At 37.1% G+C, this 20,206-nt stretch overlaps 2 protein-coding genes across 2 annotated transcripts; both read right to left on the bottom strand.

The window, feature by feature from the left end:
• Positions 1–1,121: 1,121 nt before the first annotated feature.
• Positions 1,122–2,485, bottom strand: gas1b (growth arrest-specific 1b). Its single transcript, XM_052555508.1, has one exon. The coding sequence runs from the start codon at positions 1,962–1,964 to the stop codon at positions 1,176–1,178; it is 789 nt and encodes a 262-aa protein (XP_052411468.1). The 5' UTR covers positions 1,965–2,485; the 3' UTR covers positions 1,122–1,175.
• Positions 2,486–9,788: 7,303 nt separating this feature from the next.
• On the bottom strand, positions 9,789–15,738 carry fbxw2 (F-box and WD repeat domain containing 2). Its single transcript, XM_052557117.1, has 7 exons — positions 15,277–15,738; positions 14,252–14,761; positions 12,919–13,113; positions 12,616–12,749; positions 12,405–12,491; positions 11,757–11,926; positions 9,789–11,514 (listed from the first exon to the last, which is right to left on the bottom strand). The coding sequence occupies exons 2-7, from the start codon at positions 14,739–14,741 to the stop codon at positions 11,223–11,225; spliced, it is 1,368 nt and encodes a 455-aa protein (XP_052413077.1). The 5' UTR covers positions 14,742–14,761; positions 15,277–15,738; the 3' UTR covers positions 9,789–11,222.
• Between the last annotated feature and the right edge of the window lie 4,468 nt (positions 15,739–20,206).

Below are 20,206 nucleotides of genomic sequence, written 5' to 3'. Positions count from 1 at the left end.
CCTCATTTGTTTCCTTAGATGTCGAGAGTCTCTGGGAACCTAGACTAACTCCCTCTGTAAACATTTATGTTTACAAGATCAAGTGCAGGCACAGACGGAGCCAAGATGTTTGACTAGCACATGCCCATGTAGGGGATGTCAGGTGGAAATTAAAGATTTTTTAATGATGACAGACACAGAGCATTTTTGATTAAATTACTTTATAATGACTTGGATATTTAATGCTCATTTTATAGCATATTATATAATTTCATGAATCTGCTTTCAAGTTACAATAAAAGTAAAAACACATTAATTTACCTTACATCAGATCTGTATGCAAAGTTGTTGTATTAGTTTGTATATTGAAATAACCAGACACATAAGTCAGATGATCTTTGGAATAATTTGAAGCCAATCTTTATGAACATTATAAACAGTATTACATGGTATTGTTTATCAACATTATTCACGCAATTATATGATATAGAAACATTATACACATTTACAATAATCTTTTTTTACACTAATCAATCTTTTATACAAAAATAAACAATATTTATTAATCTCTTTTAATAGCAGTTTCCACAATAGTTCATAATAACTTAATATATAGCAGAGCATATATTTCCAAAATTTTCTTTACATAAAAGGACAACTTACTCCTTTTCATAATGTGCGGATTTTGGCAGCTTAACTAGGTTTTTAAAAACAATCTTTCACTATGGGACTATGGGATTCTGGTTTTCTTCTTCTCCCATTTTCTTCTTTATTTTTACCCAGTTGGCTGATTCTCTCGTCTAACTGTACATTTTACGCGCTTATATATAAAATCAAATCGAATCCAAAAAAAAAAAAAAAAAAGAATAAAGGTTCGAGACTAACATGTTTTGCCCTTTGAAACAAAGGCTACTTTACGCGGGGCAGCTAATAAGACATTCTATACAAAACACAAAAAGTCTAATAAAGTTATAAGTCACATGCTACTTTTTACCGCGGGAAAGTGATCACGTAGCGCTACTGTTGTTTGTAACCTTGAGACTTTCCAAGTATCTTAATACTCCGACAAATACGTCTTGTTTATATAACAACACACACGCGCGCGCATCTTTTGTTTTTACTTCCACGTCTGAGGGAGGGGGTGTTTGGGCTTAATTTATTATTTCCAACCAGGCCAAAAATGCGGAAAACATGCCCTATCTTACTATAACAAGGGAAGAAAGTGTCAAAATGGTGGACATCACAATCAAACTCTTCTGTGCTCTTAAATCCCACGCATCACTCTCTTCGTCCTCATAATCCGTCTCGTAGTCATATTCCAGTTCGTCCTCGGTATCTGAAAAGCCACTCCCGCCATTCCGGTCGTTAAAGCAAAAGTTTTTCATGCTGCCTTTGACATACTCGCATATGGTCCTCTCTGTGCCGTCGCACACGCAAGTGTCCAGCTGCAGGGCTTTGGGGATGGAGCGCATGTTCGTGATGACCCGCCGGCAGTCGTCCGAGCAGCGCTCTCCACCGAAGAGCTTCCTGCAGTGATACAGATAGTCCCGCATGGCGGTGCTGCACTCGGGATCCTTCTCACATTGCTTACGCGCTTCGGTGCAGCCCATGTGGCTCGTCCTAGGCATACAGGGCTCAATGGCTCTCTTGGTCATCTTGCACAGAGTGTCCGAAGCGCACTCACAGTCCTCCAGTGCCGGGCCGTTCACAGTCAGATTGAGCTGAATGATGGAAGAAATGCAATGGCTGGGACATTTCTTCCTGTTGCCGTTTATCACCGGACCGCACGCGTGTAGATACTGTGTGTACGCGTAGTGACACTCCTGTTCTCCTTGGCACTTGATGATGGCTTGCCAGCATATCAAACGCTGGTTGTGTGCCGGTGATGCGGTGGATGAACGACTATGACATACCAATGCACAGCCGATGGACACAATCAATATTTGCAGCCGTGGAAAGACTGGAGAGTTGCCAGAGTTTGCCATTCCTTTATGATTCAGAAGCTTAAAATTTAATTATTAGGTCAAGGGATAGCCTACAATTTGTTGGTTTATTACCCATAATGTTTCTCCATCAGAGACTGAGATAAACAATTCCTCTTGTTCCATGCCCACCGTCTAGCCGCGGTCTTCTGACCCCTTCAGATAGTTAAGTATGCTCATATTGTTCCTTCGATATCCGCGGAAATGTGTATCGAAACTCCTCCATGGACAAAACACCAAATGGTTGAAAACGAATCACATTTGCTCACTGCCGCGAAAGCAAAGCGTGCAGCAACATCTTGACGCGCGTCCAGTCTTTATTCTCGCTGCTCTTTGTGCAGTCGACTAAATCCAGCAAGCAATCAACGGTTTATAAAGTACATCGAAACATTCCAAAAGCAATCTCGCACTGCATCTTGTTCAAATAACAAAGCAGGAAAACGTTCAACTCACTATGATTCCTTTGAGATGGCTTGTTGGATCTGTTCAGTTACCCGGACCCCAGAAGTATGCATGCAGCACACTATTGGTCTGATCAGTTGTTGTGATTTCTGACGTCACTTGGAGGGTGGAGGTCAGAACTTGATGGAGGTCGAGAATGTGGAGGAGGTGCGGGCCGTGATTTGACTTGATAAAGCTTCAGACCCCGCCTACGGTGACACAGTGCTAGAATATTTGGCTATCAAAGTGCATTGCATGTCCCTGTCCAGTCATCAGACAGTACCCTAACAGCAACGCTTAGATATTTTCAGTTCTAAGAATAGGCCTAATTAAGTGTAATTCTTTGAGGTTATTTAGCCTTCAGCCTGTCTTATGATTTGTTTTATTAAATATTCATGTATCTGCATTCCAAAGATATATCATGAAGAAACAACTTTTATAGGGAAATATTTGAGTTCAATGTTTTATCTGTTAATTTATAATTTTATTTTGTTTGATTTAAAAATGGAATGTTATTGATAATTTGAAATAACTTAATCCATTGTATTTTTAAGGGAAATTCACAATTCAAGTTTGCTTTAACTACCCACGAGAAAATAATAAAACATAATTCACTTAAGATCAACTGAAAGATTTCTATATGAAACAACACGGCATAGAGTTGTGTCTGTGTGTGTTCTTATTTTTAATATGGTTTCATTTTGCACTGGTTTATGTCTCTCCATGTTTGTACATTCCATAATTAATTTAACAGGCATTCTCCAGACAGTTGTTTTATTTTGCTTTATTTGGATAATTGGATTTGTCTGTTTAAACAAAAGGATTTCAAAGATGTTTTGCAATCACCGCTTCTCCATTTTGATGCATGATCCGATGATTTCAGTGTTAATATTCTAGCTTCATATGTTGTCAGTGGGTCTCATTCAATAAGTCCAAAATCTTCATAACAACTATTAAAGATTTGTCCAAAAGTCAAGGCATGTGGACACATGCTTCTCTATTAGGAACACTTGAAGGAAGTTCACTTAGGTGATTTCTGTGTTGACATGCACTGGGCACTGCATTTGGTCAGCAGATGACTGCATGAACAATCCTTTGATCCTCTCTGGTTGGCTTGATTGCTTAAATGGAGCAAAATAACAGCTGTTCCATCACACTTCTTTCTTTTTTCTTCTGTTCTCACCCCAAAACTTTCCTGTCCTCTCATTATATAATCCACAGTATTATACAAAAAGCCCTTTCTTGTTCATGTTCAACATCCAGGTAGTTGCAGGTCTGCATTTTTTAGAGATTTAATCAGTTAAACTATTTAATTCTATAAAATTATAATTAGATGTTAAACATTTTATGGATATCTCACGATTATGGAATAATCCTGTGCTTTCCATTTCTCAGTCTCTGATTATGATCATCACCTGGCCCAGATCTGCGAAAAAAGAAGGGGCACTCTGTTTTTGAAGAACAGAGTGGACTGTGTTATCCAAGCTACATTGACCCTATCACACTGAAGCGCTCAAACCACAAAGCTCGGGCAGCTAGCCAAAAATGCCCTCTACCCCACTCCCACCTTCCAACTTTTTTCCTTTTTCCAATTAGAGAGATTAGATGGCCCATTTGGGAGGAAGGGAGCAAACAGCCTCATGCAAATTCTCACATTCCGCAGAAAAACTGTAATACAGCACATCCATTTCTAACATAGCTTCCTCACAAGCATGTTTTTGTTGTAGTAAAGAAAGTACATTTTGAACAGATTGGAAATTAAAAAAGTGCTGCAGTTTTGTTATCTTGTGTGATTTCATTTAGCAGAGTGTGAAAGTTTAAAATAATAGATCAATGAAATCACAAACTATTTACACAACAAGAAATTAAACTGCTTGCCTGACAATGAGAAAACAGAATATATGCCCTGCACATTTTCGCTCACACACAGAGGACTCCAAGCAACTACAGAGCTCAAGGCTTCACTCCTCACAAAGGATGAAATTGTTCAATCTGCCGAGACTATTACTGCAAGATGTTGGCATTTCCTTTTCTTATAGAAAGAACTGCTGTGAAATGTATTCAGAATTTCTCTGAGGAGTCGGTTGTCCCCTCTTGCCAAGCTGTCAGACCTGTTTATCATTATTTGCTGAAAAGTAACCCAGGCTTTACGATCAGAGGAAAAACTTAAATAGAACTTTCAGTGGAAAAACCTGGATCTGAGATGTGTCTAATAATTTGCATAATTTCAGTTCCAGAGAAGTTCTAGCTCTTTTTGTGCATGCTGCTGAAATCTAGCCTGAATCACGTCAGTGTTGGACGCAGGCCAGAAATGAAATGGGCCAAATTTTTTCTCACTCAGATGAAGTCTGAGGCATGAACAGACAACTCTGTCCTTCATAACTTTAACCAGTTGCATGCTTAAAACTATTATAGGTATAAACTACAAAAGTGCCATTCCTTTAATGATTATCATATTATTTTATACAGTTCTCTTTATGGTCAAAAGAGCTATTGAAAAGTACCAAAGTAAATAAATCACAATACATGAAGACAGATCACCCATGGTGATAATAAGTCATAAGAACACTAGATCAGGAACGCAGAGTTTTTTAGTATTTTTTTTTTTCTTTTCAGAAAAAGGCACATGACTTTCTCAGCGCTCAAAAAGTCTCAGTCTTCACGTCTCCACCACTGTCACAAATGATTACACACACTGAAACCTCGTTGCCAAAAACATATTCATCAGGACCTCCCTCATCAAGAAGCTCTCAAAGGCACAGCGATTGCACACTATGATATTTGTATGTTGCCAAAACGCCCTGGCTCCACCAAGCTGATTTAATGGAAACAGCTGTTAACTGTCTTTCTGCTACTCTCACTGGTCTGTGTTTGCTTAACTGTCTGCTTTGTTCATATCTTAAGCAAATGTTTCTGAATGAACTGTTGCAGCCATTCCTCGGGTCTTTTATTAGGAAGACCCTCTCTAAAGCTCTTTATACAAACACCATCTGTTGAACTGAGCAAATACTTAAATGGAATTTCCCTCTTTGAAACTCCATGATTGTAATGTGTGGCTAAGGTCTAGTATGTCACACATTCATCTTGTCTGTAAAACTTTTTGTGTGTGTAAAAAGCCATATTGTATAGTCAACCATCTCAGCTAAAAGCTTTAAATGGATTGTTGGCCAACCTGTAATGTGAACGTGACCCTAAAGTAATGGTTTGGTAACATTTAAACAGTAAAGCATCTGTAAATGAATAGAACAGAACAGAGGGCTGAAGTGGTAAAGCTGTTTTCTTAAACTGAATTCAAAATAATTTACCACACTTTTAATCACTTCTTTGAAACAATCGTAATTTAATATTTAGTTGTGCTAGCCAGAAAACAGTTTATAAATACTAATAATTCTAAATGGAAGGCCCCAAACATGCTGAATATTTCTCTCATGCTCATGCTTTATTGAAATAGGATACTGAAAAAAACGCACTTAAGCAATTTCTGTGACTTTGAAAATGAGCCACATGCTTCTTTCCCACTGACAGAATTGTAAAAATCTTTAAACTGATGTACATCAGCACTGCTCTTGGATGTACTTCAAATCCACATATATTCATAGTAATAACATATAGTTTAGATATGAAGTCCAAATGGAAATTGTGACTTTTTTCTCTATTATTTATTTGAGAGAAGTTGATAGGTTGCAGAAGGGATAGATTGCCCACCTTCACATCAGAGAAGAGTCATAATTTTAAGAGGATTGGCGAGCTAATGTTTTTGATTCAGTCTTGCAGGACCTTATATGTGCACTGATAAATCATTCATAATAAACATGGCAACATCCCATAAAAAAAGAATCATCCATTTTGATGTTATCAAAACCTTATTCATTGCAGTATTACTATATCAGTATGCATCTGTCATATTAAAAAAAGCTATATCAGTCAGCTGGTGCTTAGAAATGTTAACATAGAGAACATTTCTGCAAAGTGTTACCAATTTTTCATCACGAAGCAAATGAAATGTGTTCCATGTGGACTAACTGACATCATAGCTTTCATGTCCCAGGACGGTTTGACCCATTAAGCCTCACTATGTTCGCTGATTAAAAGAGAATTCATGGTGGTCCTGAGCAGAGCACTTACCTCACACTGTACTGTAGATCATTTTACATTCTTGTACAATTTATGATCTTATACTATAACATATTTTTGGAAACTGACATGCAGCTATTTTGTTGGTCACTAAGATACAAATCAACGCAAGTTCTGGTGTACACTTTCTAATCAAATAAAAAGTACAATAGTAACAACTCTCATGCTCATTACAACACACACACACACACACACAAAACTAAATATTTTGTACCATGACCTGGATTCATGTTTAAGTGTGTGATCACATATGCAGAAACACTGAAGTAAAGCCATTAGCTTCTGCTTTGCAGCCAGTGTAATGGCACCAGCTCTGTCCCTCTCATTAGGCCCATGTTGTTGTTGATTTGTTTGGGGAGGGGATATGAGATGCAAATAGGGTCTCTGTTGGCTATTGTAGCCTGTATCTGTCCTTCTCACTTCCCTCCCCCTTCAGATTATCATTTCAGCTGGAAAGTTCCCACGAGGCCTGAATGTTTTAACCGTAAGCCAATCAGTGACATGAAGGCAGAGCAGTGTGAATGATCCATTGTCTGTCCGTAGAGGGCTGGAGAGAGGGGAGGAGAGTGGAATTGTTTGGGCCTTTAGCTCACCACCATCAACACAGATGACAGTGAGTTTCTGAATAGGTAAATGAATATAGACAAAAATCTGAAATGTTTACATATCTTCATTGCATCTGTGTTAGTTTCCTACCTGATCATTGCAGCATTTCAAAGGAATGAGTTTGGAAGACTGCTGTCTTATTCATCAATAATATCAAGGAACCGAATGTTGAGAGGTTTTTAGGATTTAACAAGGTAACAGAGGCTTATTTTACCAAATTGTTCCACCACCTGTATTCTCTACGATCTTTGTCTTTCCAATCTTTAAAGCAGGCATCAGCATTCCGTGGTTACACAAATGTCATCACTAGCAATTATATATCGATGTGTAAGTCTACAGAGATGAGCTTTCCTCACATTGCCTTTAATTCCCAATTGGGTGGTGCATTTGGAAGTTTCACAGAAATTGCACATTTAAAGGATAGTTCACCCAAAAGTAAAAATTCTGTCATTGGCCCTTAGATTGTTCCAAACACAAAAGACCTTTGTTCATCTTCGGAAAACAAATTAAGATATTTTTGATGAAATCACAGAGCTTTCTGACCCTCCATAGACAACAACACAACTGCCAAGTTCAAGGCCCAGAAGGATAGTAAGGATATTTCTAAATTAGTCCATGTGGTTTTTATGCAGCTACGAGAACACTTTTTGTGCACAAAGAAATCTTTTTTTTTTTTTTTTTTTTTTTACATTGATCCTAGTTTAAATTTAAGCCCCTGCCCCTGAGGAATTTCTGCACATCCCTGATTATAACTGTATTCGATTGCCGTGATCTGAACAACTGAGGATAAATAAATGTTATCCAGTATAAAACTGTTTTAAGTAACAGTCTCATGTGCACACAGCAGGCAGAGTAGTTTGATCTTGAGTGAAAACATGGCGGAAAGCTGGGAGGTTTTAAACGAGTGCTATGTATACAAATGAATACATGAATGAATAATCATGATAAGAAATTCTCATACCATTACATCCTTAAGTCATGCACAGACAGCTACATCTCAGAAATGTCTTGTAACAATTACAGTGATTGCCACAATACTGAGATCAGTTCAGTAAAAGTGGGAATATCCTGTCTGATGACATGCACACATTGAGGGGAGGAGAATAGAGAGCCTGGCTGAGGGCCTAACCGCAATATCTAAATATTGACTGTACAACTTGTAATCATGTTTGGTCTGTGGACAGGGTGAAAATAAACACCAGTGTGTGTGTGTGTGTGTTCTCTCATCCCATAATAGAAACAGTGCAGACATGCCTTTTCAGTATGTTTAGAGCACTCACAATTAAACACGCACAAATCATTAAAAGGATTAGAAGAGATGTATCTCGTCAAGACTTAATATACTGTGTTTGGCATTGACATTTGCAATTTTTAAGCATATGGAGCTCATCAGCGTGGTCCTTTGCATTGCAATTGCTTGAGGTTTCAATGCATACTGATATAAATCTTTTCATGTGGGTGGTCTTGGAAATGAGAAGACCTTCTGCACTGAAACAACAAAATAAAGCATTTTACTTTCACTTTAGGGGTATATTTATTTCCATTGCTGGAATGTCACTGAGCAAACATTTCTAGATTTAAAAAAAGAAGTTAAACAATAATTTGACAGAATAACATAGCATAGCCTTTAACTTTAATGTTCCCCACCAATTCTTTTCCTTTAGCATAACAAAAACATATCTGAAATATGTAATCTAATTAAGAAAATGTATTTATAATTAATTCTTTCAGCTTTAACTATTATATTAAACTAGTTTTATAATCATGTCTGAATCCCTCTCCTAACAATGGATATAACCACCTTAGACCAAATAAAAAGTATGAGAAAGCATTTTACAAGGAATCTTTTGAAGTGGATTATAAAATGTAGTTCAGTGCAATCTAAGCATTTATAAAGCATATTTTCAAGCATTTTCCTTTCCTGTTTGTTCATGGACAACAACAAAAAAGGTCTATTGTATGGCAAAATGGGGTAATTGTGATGTGAATTAAAATTTTGGGATTACGCCATAATGCTTAGCCCAAATGGCCCATTAATTCTGCACTGGCACTGAGATTGAGAGGTATAGAGACAGGGAATAAGAGAGAGACATGCCATGTTATTCTTCTGCTTTAATTCCCTCCAATGAGTTTTGGAGGGGCTGAGGGGAGGAGCACGAGGGGGAGCTCAGGGGAAGAAAAAGAGGGCGAAGAAAGGAAAAAGAAGAGGGGGGAATATAAATTAGCTGAGACAATCAAGCTAGAAAAGGGAAAACTGAGATCAGTCCGATAGGAAGGAGAGCGTCAAACTGAGATAATGACACTGAAATTGAAAAAGCTTTAAATAATTTTGTTACACACTTCTTCAGTGACTAAAGGAACGGTTCACTCAAAATGAATATTCATTATTCACTCTCCCTCCTTTTTTTTCCCCATTTAAAACAAAATTATATATATTTCACTTATTGTTTGTTGAGACGATCTTTCGTCAGTCTCTTACCCAAATATTTGCTGCAGCATCGCCCTCTAGTGGGCAAACTGAATACAACATGCTCCTCCTCGCGTGAGAAAGCCTCCTGTAATTCTGGTTAGAAGACTGTTACTTAGAGGTTATGTTGACCTAAACCACATAAACTACAAAATATCATAAGACAAATGAAAGTCAACTTCTATCATTAGCTACTGTCATTTATTTGTAAGACAGCATGTTATTTTGTTATACAAACAACAGACCTGAATTTGGCTAATGATGGATGGATGGCATTACTGTGTGAGGTTTGCAGTTCAGTGAAATAACACACGACCAGTGCATACAGACATCATAAGTAACCCCCAGTTATATTTAATTATAATTTCACCTGGTATCTATCGATGGAAATTTGTGAGCAAGATGGTGAAAAATGCATTCAACTATCAACCCAGAATACTTTGTTTTGATGGTTTGGGGGATAGTTACACTGATCTATGTTCCAGGGGGATATACAGAACTACAGAAGCAGATATTTAAAGTGAAAAAAAGCCTGGTTAGCCGGTATTATGCAAAAATAAGATAAGTCTTTTAAAAATAAAGATTAAAAATTAACATTCAATGAGATTCACAAGAAATATTTTTGTGTGATCTATTCTGGCTAAATAGTAGTAAGACTAATTATTATGGTGTTGGTTACAATAGGTTAAAAAACAAAAGCATAAAACTGATTCTGTCACTGAGGGAGAATTGGATTTCAAAATGTGACGCACCGTAAATGCTGAAGCTTAAGTGTTAAAACAAAGGCACATGACTAATAAACAGAATGAAAAATAACACCAAGGCTCAGTAACAGTGTGAAGCCACCTCTGAATGACCTTCATACAAAAGCCATTTGATTCATTCAGATAGCATTTTATCAGAGCCTTTTCAAGACTCCGCAAAATGACCGACACAGGTGTCTGGGGTGCAAGCCAGCGACTACGGATGCAGAGGTCTGCAAATTCAATTACTTCAATAGGAAATCATAGGTTTAAGGCAACATTTCTGTGCCCAAAGCAAAATTCCTGACTTGTAAAGAAATGAAAATTCATTGAAAAGATAACACTGAAACAAACAAACAAACAAACATAAAGTACTTCATTGTCATTCTTTGTGACTGTGCAATAAAAACACACCAACTCTACTGATCAAGCTTGCTGTGACGCGATCTGTGCTCCGGGGGTGCAGTAGCATTTCTCTACCTCACCGGTGTGAAATCAAAAGGAGCTAAACTCTGAGGTTAAGTGGGGAATTTCTCTTAAATCTTCAACAAACAAAAACCTTGGATTGTTCACATTAGAGAGAAACTAAGCTCTGTACTACAAATCTCCAGCGTTCTTCTTTTCTATAGATCGTAATGTGCTGAATGCGTGCTTTGCAAGTGACTAAGAAAGAGAGTGAAGCAAGATTGAACCCCTAATGCGAATAGAAACAAAGGCGAGTAGGGGAAAGCGCTTCGGTCCATGCATTATCTAACTTGGTTGGCTGTAATATTTTTCAAATCGAGAGCACCCTTTTTTTCTTCTTTTCATGTCCATAAAAGTCCTGCCTGCTTTCAAAGCGCATGGCTAGTATTCACCACCTCTGCCTTTCTACCCATTCTCTCTCCAAAGAACCAGATGAATGCTATGATCGGGCATGCTAGTGGCGAACACCAGGCCCGCATCGTTCTTGCCATCCAGTCCGTTGAGCCATGAGGTGACGCCCGGTAAGAAACTAGAGCCACGTTTGGATTTGCGGTAGGCTGGTAGTGGCCAGCGGCCCACGGTAACTTCAGTCCTCAAGTCCATAACATAGAGGTGGTGGTTGTCAAAGAGCAGAGCGAACACCTCGCCAAAACTAAGCAGAGAGAGACTGGAGGGGTCCTGCTGTGGTTTGATGACTCTGAAATATGAAAGAATCAGTAGATTAAACACAAATGCCTATCCTTTGATAAAACAAATTTGCTGATTTGGTTTATGGTCTAGAAATAGTGCAGAATCCCAAATATTTTAGAACATTTATTCGTTTGAAGTAAAAAAAAAAAAATACAGTTCACTCTCTAATATAAAACATTTAAAGGATAGTTGATTGAACAGGGTTACTGGTAGATTGGTTAAAAGATTAAGGGGCAGAAATTAATGTACCTGACGACATCGAAACTTGCAAAGTCCCACTGGTATATGCCCAGGTCTGAACTACAGACAATGTACCGGCCGTCAAACTGTAACCGCGGCTGCAAGCAAACACTGCGATCTTCTGACACGGATAGAGTCTTTAAGCACTTACAGTTGATCTCACAACCTATAGGCCACACCTACGGACAAACAGAACCAGATATACATTGTATCATCCATATGAACTCAGAATTTCATGTAACTACATCAATGCAACTAGGGGTGCTGCGAAAATATTCAATTCAATTCAAGTCTATTTGTATAGTGCTTTTTACAATACAAATCATTACAAAGCAACTTTACAGAAAATTACGTTTCTACAATATTTAGTAGTAGCTTATAAGTGATGACTGTCAGTTTGTGTGCATATGGAATTTACAGAAAATTTTATACAAGACGTAGTCAACCAGACGATGAACATTATTAACCGCAATTATTATATGATGCAATCACACTTGTAGCAATATTTGTTAGTTAATAAAAATACTGGTTTTAATGAGAACTGTGTGATATCTGTGATTAAAAAAAAAAAGAAATAGATATTAAGTTAATACAAGGATCAACAATTTGTAAAACACTCGGGGAACTAAAAATATTTGCACACGTGACTTATATTACCTTTATTTCATACTTATCAACACTCAGTAGTATGTAGTCACCAGGACTGTGCATCATGGACTCCACTTGGCTTTTTTGAAGGTGCACCTAAACAAGCACAGATGACCCATACAGGTGTTCAACAAACTCAATTCCAAAATAAATAAATAAATAAACACAGCTAAATAATACACTACAATTTGGCACAGTGAAAACTGGTTGAGTGTCTTACCTTAGTGACCCACTCAGTGTGTCCAGTAAAAGTGTTGACACAGGTTCCTGAAGACAGGGACCAGACTTTTACAGTGAAGTCTGCTGAGCCACTGACCAGGGTGTCCAACTCATCGTTGTAGTCTATGCTGAATACTGCAAAAAAAAGAAAAACTTTAGGATTATGCATACGCTATGTCTTGATGACATGACACAACCATGAAGGAATGCAATAACAAAAAAGAAATTGTAGGCAAAAGCAACTATTAAAGTTCATCTCTTTGTGCCATTTAGCTGGAAAAACTTTCTTGAATTTGACACCAACCGGCCCCAGTATGTCCTCGGAATTGCTGGATTTTGGCACCAGTGCTCCATTCCCAGCATGCAATGGTGTTGTCAAAAGACCCAGTCACCAGTTTCTGCTCATCAAACTTGACAGTGGCACAAGTGTGGGTCTGGATGCCGTATACGCACTGCCCTGTTCGGACATCCCATAGTTTAGCTGACAGGTCATCAGAACCTAAGAGTAAGGACACCTCTGATCAGTGCACAACCGTGATTAAAAACAAGTAACATCTAAAGTCTCTTACCCATGCCTCACCAGTAAGCCTACTGAAATTAATAGAGCTGCCCTTGACTAAAGATTTTCCAGTTCAACTAGTAATCGTGATTAAAAAATTGATTAACTGTGCAGCTGTACTAATAAGAACTCAAACGCAATCATAAAGCCACAACACAGTGATAGAAGTAATGATGATGAATGTGTCAGGGAAAAACAGTAAAATTAAACTGTATTAACATTTTAATAACCTATTGATACACTATTGCTTTTTATGATTTCAGTAACACTGACTCATTATCTCCACAGTAGTGATGCGCCTATATGCTTGTTTCATACGGATTACATAATCAGAGAATATTTGTTTTTTTCAGATTTGAATGGTTTCATTTTTAAAGTAGGCATTTCACTCTTTAAGATACTTGAATAGCTCACATTTTTTCTAGGTTAACATTAGATTGAGTGGCCATGTAAAGTTGCTACTATTTACATATTTCAGATAATATGTCATATTTGAAGTCGATTAATGATTTTTGAGTGTTTAGATGTACTGTATTACTACAAAATCCAGCAGTTAATGGTCGTCACTGACTACGTGACCTCACCACTTCCTGTGGATTTAAAAAAAGTTCTGCGACTAATAAAATTTTGGTCAACTAGTCAACTTATTAGGGGGCAGCACTAGAAATGAATTGCCTACTTGGTTTCCCTCACAAAGAAGTGTTGTTTTGGTGCAAGAGAGCAAATATGACTTTGAAAAAAGAACAAAACTACATCCATATTCAGTTTGATCTATAAAAAGCCAACATAACTTTACGCAAACCATGTACTCAATTCATTTCAGGTTAACATGCATGGATGGAGGCAGATGTGAATGCAAGCTTAGGGTCAACTTAAAAAAGGTGGAAAGGTTTAAAGAAATATGTCGCTTAACTGGAAGATCGAGCTAGAAATTGGATTAAAAATAACGAGCTCAATGCAAAAACATATGCAGATCAAAAAGATGCATTCAGAAATAAGAGTTAGGAATTTTATGACTTTAACATCTCTCCTTCTGACCACACCTCCAGGAAAGACAACTATAAAAAAATGTACACACCTGTACAGAGCAGCCCATCCCGGTAGTAGAGAGCATATACCCGAGCACTGTGTCCAATAAGAGAGCTCGTCTCAAAAGCATCCTCCTCCCTAAGCTGCTTCATACGCAATTTGGCTTTTAGATAAACACCTTTCCAGTGTGTCGCATCTTGGATGGACTCATCGATGCGCCAGCCGAGGTCTCGACACACGCTCTGCCACACTTCTGTACAGGCATTGATGACTTTATTCCACTGCTTGCACACCAGACAGCAGGTGAGCAGGGTTTGGGGGTCCAGCCAGCGGAGCAGGTAGAAGGCCAGCTCTAACGGCAGCAGGCGCAGGAAATCCCGCTTCAGGAGCGCTTCCAGCCTATTGGACAGGTGTCGCAGTTGGGCGGCGCCACTCAGTGAGATGAGGTGGTCCAGCGATTGGTTGCGCTGCTGGTCACTTAGTGCCAGGAAGGTGGCGGACACTGACTCCAGCCACCCCTCGAAAGCCGCCTTTTCCATGGGCACATGAGGGCGTCTACCTGTTGACACATAAAACGATCAGATCAGACTTTTTGCATTACATTTGAAAAACAATGATGTGGAATAAACAATACTTTTCATAACAGAGCAAGAAAAATACCACAATAGCTGCATCAAAAACATTACAAAAGGAAAAAGCTTTTTCAGTTCACATAATGGATGACTACTTTCCACTCTGTGATGCAAACTAGAGTAATGAAAATGCAATCTACATAGCACATTTTTTTGCAAAGAAGAAAATGTGTCTCAGACAAAATTGAGAGATCTCCATGACAACTTGGCTGAGATGCTAACACAGATTTCTGCACAGAAACTGACGAGCTGTCATTTCACTAGAATACAGCTCTCTGGTTTCCAAACACACTTGCTAAAAAATTCGCTAGCTCGTAAAATAAAATATAAAATTTGATGACCAAATCAATCTCAAGAACAGGGCCAGCAGCTATTCAAAAACAATATATCGTATTAACCCAAACTTAACAGTAAGCATAAACAGAGAAGACAAGAAACTCACCATTTCCAGCAGCAGAATCAGTGTGAGGAGAGCGCTAGCTAACGTTAGCAGCGCTAGCTAAGCTAACAGGTGTCAACGCAAATCGATATCGCTCTACTAAAGAGAAACTTTCATTTCTGGAGTTGACTCACAAGCTGACTTTGTCTGGTGACAATATAATATTAGTGACACAAAAAAAACAACGAAACTCCCCGCTAGCTGCCGTCAGGCAAATTTCTAGAGTCCCGAGCTAGCATTATAACACACAACAATATTTGAATCTAACGGAAACGATTTGATTCAAGATATTCATTAGCTCTCTATTCGTTTACATTTCAACGGCTGTATTATTCCAAAACGTAATATCATACGTTAATTTTAAGTAAATTTGTTGTTGTTCTTTTCTGTTTGTGGAGTTGGCTAGCTAGGCTAAGATACAGACTCCGTTAGCAATGAGGAATTACAGCGACAGGAAGTTGCGGGCGGTACACGAGCGGGAGGAAGTCAGGGGGAGTGTCCGCCGCCTGTCACTTTTTCAAAACATACATTTCTTTAATACTCTATGCAAAATGCTGTGATTCATTATGCATGAAGCCCAAATTATGTTGTAGCTTAAATATTTTACTCGTTTAGTTAGAAGTCACACAAACCCAAGTACGTGTTTATGTGGCGCAAATTGTTTGATGGCCAATAGGGGGCACACTTTGCCAACAAACTGTGACGTTCAGTCATTAACGAATAATATATATTAGGATTCGGTAAGATTTTGTAGCTTGTTTAAACGTTTAAAAGTCTGTTATTCTCTCTTATTTGATAAAAAATACAGTAAAACAGTGATATGGTAAATTATAATTATAAAATAAAATAAAATATAAAATAAAAATAAAAATATATATAATATATATATATATATATATATATATATATATATATATATATATATATATATATATATATATATATATATATATATATATATATATATATATAGGGATGCACGATATTGGATTTTCGCCGATATTCGATATGCCGATATTTTCAAAATAATTTTGGCCGATGCCGATACCGATATCGATATATATACAAATATATACTGATATATTTAAACTTTAATTTTACTGAAGAGAAATCCATGTATCTCTTCTGTACTGATTCTACCATAAATTTATTATTTTACAAATGTAGACAGACATTCACATCTGAAAAACAGGTCAATTTTTTCACTTGGAGAATATCGGTTTGGCTCATCGGCAGAAATATTCATATCGGCCGATACCGATAATGGTCATTTTAAGCTTTTATCGGCCGATACCGATATTGTGCCGATATTATCGTGCATCCCTATATATATATATATATATATATATATATATATATATATATATATATTACAACCTCAAACCCAAAGATATCAGTGAGGCCAGATTTGTTTGGATCATAGCCTGAAAGCAGATAAAATATTTTAGATATGTTTAGAAAAACAAGGTTCAGGGAGGAGTGTAAACATTCAGAATGACTGCGCTTCTGTTGAACAGAGATAGTGTCTCTAATGCATGTAAACACGAAACAGTCCCACCCTGCCATACTGATACCTACCACCTGCTGTTAACAACTTGTCCACCGAGGCATGACATGACAGAAGCGAGGTGACCCTACATTCCAACGGCTGACGGTATCTGAGCCAGCAACCCATTAAAACTAATGGGCTGTCAAGTGAGGTGGCTGAGCCCAGACAGCAAGAAAGTGTAGATGGGTGTTTCTGCAACCACGGGCACTTCTGACTCTCCAAAATGTTTGGAAAAAAATCAACCCCTGTGAATTTTAACCATCAGAGTCTGTTATAGGCCTACATATAAAAAGGGCAACAAAATTGCATACATTTTTCTTTTTTAATTTCTATAAAAATGTAATATATTTCAATATCTTTTTCAAATTTCAAATTTCAAAACTTTTTCAAAAGTTTTACTGCTAAAAATAATACAAAATAGGGGATTTCATGGTTTTCTCTACCATGGAAAATTTAGACACTTACCTAAGATGTCAATTGTTTCCATACACACTAAAGATAACATAATTAGCTTGTTATGACAGATGTTGCAATTTCACTGTGTAAATCATCTCAACTTAAGTGTTAATATATTTTTTTGCAAAATAAAGAGCTGCGGTTATGGCATCTTGTGTTGGTAAGGATACAATCTTAAAGTGCCATGAAATCAAAAACAGGCTACTTCAGAGAACAACAGTAAAAAAAAAAAAAAGAGGGTATTGCATGTGTGAAAGATTGTAGTAATTTTGCAATAAAGAACTTAAAACTGTCATTACAAGTTTCTTTGATTGACTCTTTTTTTTTGCTTTTTATGCCCACAATCAAAGGTGTGTACACCCAAAAAATGAAAATGCTGTCATTAATTACTCACTCACATGTCATTCCAAAACCGGTTTTAGTTTTTTCTTTGGAACATAAATTAAGATATTTTTGATGCAATCTGAGAGCTCTCTGACCCTCCATAGCCAGCAAAGATACTACCATGATCAAAGCACAGAAACAGAAACCCCTGATGTCACATGGACTATTTTACTGATCTCCTTACTATGTTCTGTGCTTTGATCGTGGTAGTATCTTTGCTGTCTATGGAGGTTAGAGAGCTCTCAGATTCCATCAAAATATCTTAATTTGTGTTGCGAAGATAAACAAAGGTCTTACAGGTTTGGAACGCCATAAGGGTGAATAATTAATGACAGAATTTTCATTTTAAGAGCAGCTGTCACATTAGGTGAGGGTTCTAGTGGAGCAGCATGTAAGTCATCATCAAATGGGGATGGTGGTGTGTCTGTTGAAACAAACTGATTTGAGGCATGCAGTACTTTGTGTTTTGCCTTCTTGTTTCTTTTATTTAACCCCCACTGCCGCCTTTGAGTAATATTCTCTGTTTCCTTCTGCAGATATTCTGCATACCTCTCTGGGAATTTCTCATTTCCTCTGCATTTCTTTGATCTTATTGTTGATGAATTTGGTCTCATCTAAGGTTGCAAAATGTCATGTTTAAATATCATATAACAGATTGAATATTTGTAATTTATTATAAAGTAAACCTTGAACTGTTCTTTACCACTACACCTAAATTTGTTGCGGTAGACATGTTGTGAAAACAAAATGTTTGCTCAAATTGCAGTTAATTGGCAACTAGCAAGGTCTACTACATTAGTTTTGACTCTTAGCATCTAAATATACACAAATTAAACAATAATATACAATTAAAAAAAAAAAAAAAAAAAACAACAACATATTTTTCGGACTATAAGTTGCATCAGTCCAAAAATACGTCATGATGAGGGAAAAAAAACGTACAAGTCGCACTGGACTATAAGTCGCATTTATTTAGAACCAAAAACCAATATAAAACGTTACTGTTTACAGCCGCGAGAGGGCGCTCTATGTCTTCAGTGTAGACTACAGGAGCACTGAGCAGCATCTCTGGCAGCATAGAGCGCCCTCTCGCGGCTGTAGACGGTAATGTTTTCTATTGGTTAATTTCTCTTGGTTCATATCTCTCGGTTCATGACAAATTACTTTTGATAAATAAGTCGCACCAGACTATAAGTCACAGGAACAGCCAAACTATGAAAAAAGTGCGACTTATAGTCCGGAAAATACGGTAGTTCAAAGTACAGAATTACTAAGCTGTATGGTAAGGATATTATATTTACCCTATATTTTTGGGATCTTGTGAGTGATGTAGTAAGGTGGTCAAATCTGTCAGCAATGTGCTCACATGTTAGTTTCTGTAACCATAGAAACTAGACTTGTTTGTCTTTGATAAAATGTCATAATAAATGAAAGCCTTTTTCATTGTTGTGGTAAGGGCTCAAATGTGTGGGACAGGCACATTTAGTTGAAGAAATCATAAAAATGATCAGTAAATACTACAAAGCAATGTAAGATGCTGTTAATTAATATGTATATTAAACAATTCCATTTGAAATAATAAATAAGCATCATATGAAATTTTTTTACATAAATCTAAAATTTCTTAAAAGTGCCCGTAGTTATATATAACAGATATCTGGTATAATCAGTTAGCGTAGTTCTCATATTAGTTGGAGGAACTACTGTCAGGATAAGATGTTTAGTAATATCCACAGCATGTATCTAATATCATGTGTTACATATGAGTTTGTTGATCACTACAGATCTGTAACACTACAGATTTAATACATAAACCATGTACAACATATAGAAGCAGTCAGATAAATGTGAAACAGCTTAATTCATTTTCATTTTCTGGTGCCTTTCATTGTCTGCACCAGCTTCCATTATTATTCATGAGACTAATATTTTCCATGAGTAAAATCTGGTTGGTTTAACTGATTATTGAACAATGCCAAGTGTTCCATTATGTTAAGCAAGCAGCAAGGTTCTGTCTGCCAGCTTGAACCTTTCCATCTCCATTTTTGGTCCTTTCAGTCTGGAATCTTTTCACACTGCATGTCCATTACACAATTTCTATTGAAGAGTGGAGTGTGGAGATAAATGTTTAAAGCCTTCAGGCACGATATATTCATGAGCCCTGACTGAATAATAATACAGAAATTCGACTGACTGCAAAATTAGCTCTTAAAATATGTTGCAAACCGAAAATTTATTTTCTTTGGTTTGCTAATACCAGTGTTGGTTCTGTTTCTACATACAAATAAAATATTATCGCTTTTAAAGCAAAAGGTGGTGATTATTAGCTAGAACATGCAATATTCTGCAAAACTGCTTTTTTTAGAGCTATGCCTAAACAGACCCCAAGACATTTTTCATTAAAAACATTTTTATTTAAAGAGATCCCATTAACATCTTGTATGTTGGGCTTAAAAAATGGGGTTGATTTCAAAGCAGCGCAATTTTAACATTATCAGTAATCTAAATACACCAACACTGTGCAGAACTTCAAACACTGTGGAC

Source organism: Carassius gibelio, chromosome B5 (assembly GCF_023724105.1).
Source record: "Carassius gibelio isolate Cgi1373 ecotype wild population from Czech Republic chromosome B5, carGib1.2-hapl.c, whole genome shotgun sequence".
Classification (NCBI taxonomy): Eukaryota; Metazoa; Chordata; class Actinopteri; order Cypriniformes; family Cyprinidae; genus Carassius; species Carassius gibelio.
This window is presented reverse-complemented; position numbering and strand designations above follow the sequence as displayed.

Bases quoted from the DNA above. Each gene is read 5' to 3' on its own strand.
- gas1b (XM_052555508.1), bottom strand. From the start codon at position 1,964: ATGGCAAACTCTGGCAACTCTCCAGTCTTTCCACGGCTGCAAATATTG.
- fbxw2 (XM_052557117.1), bottom strand. From the start codon at position 14,741: ATGGAAAAGGCGGCTTTCGAGGGGTGGCTGGAGTCAGTGTCCGCCACC. The intron at 12,492-12,615 runs GTAAGACACTCA...GTGCTTGTTTAG, and splicing joins ACACTGAGTGGGTCACTAAG to GTGCACCTTCAAAAAAGCCA. The intron at 11,515-11,756 runs GTACATTAATTT...TTCATATTTCAG, and splicing joins GCAAGTTTCGATGTCGTCAG to AGTCATCAAACCACAGCAGG.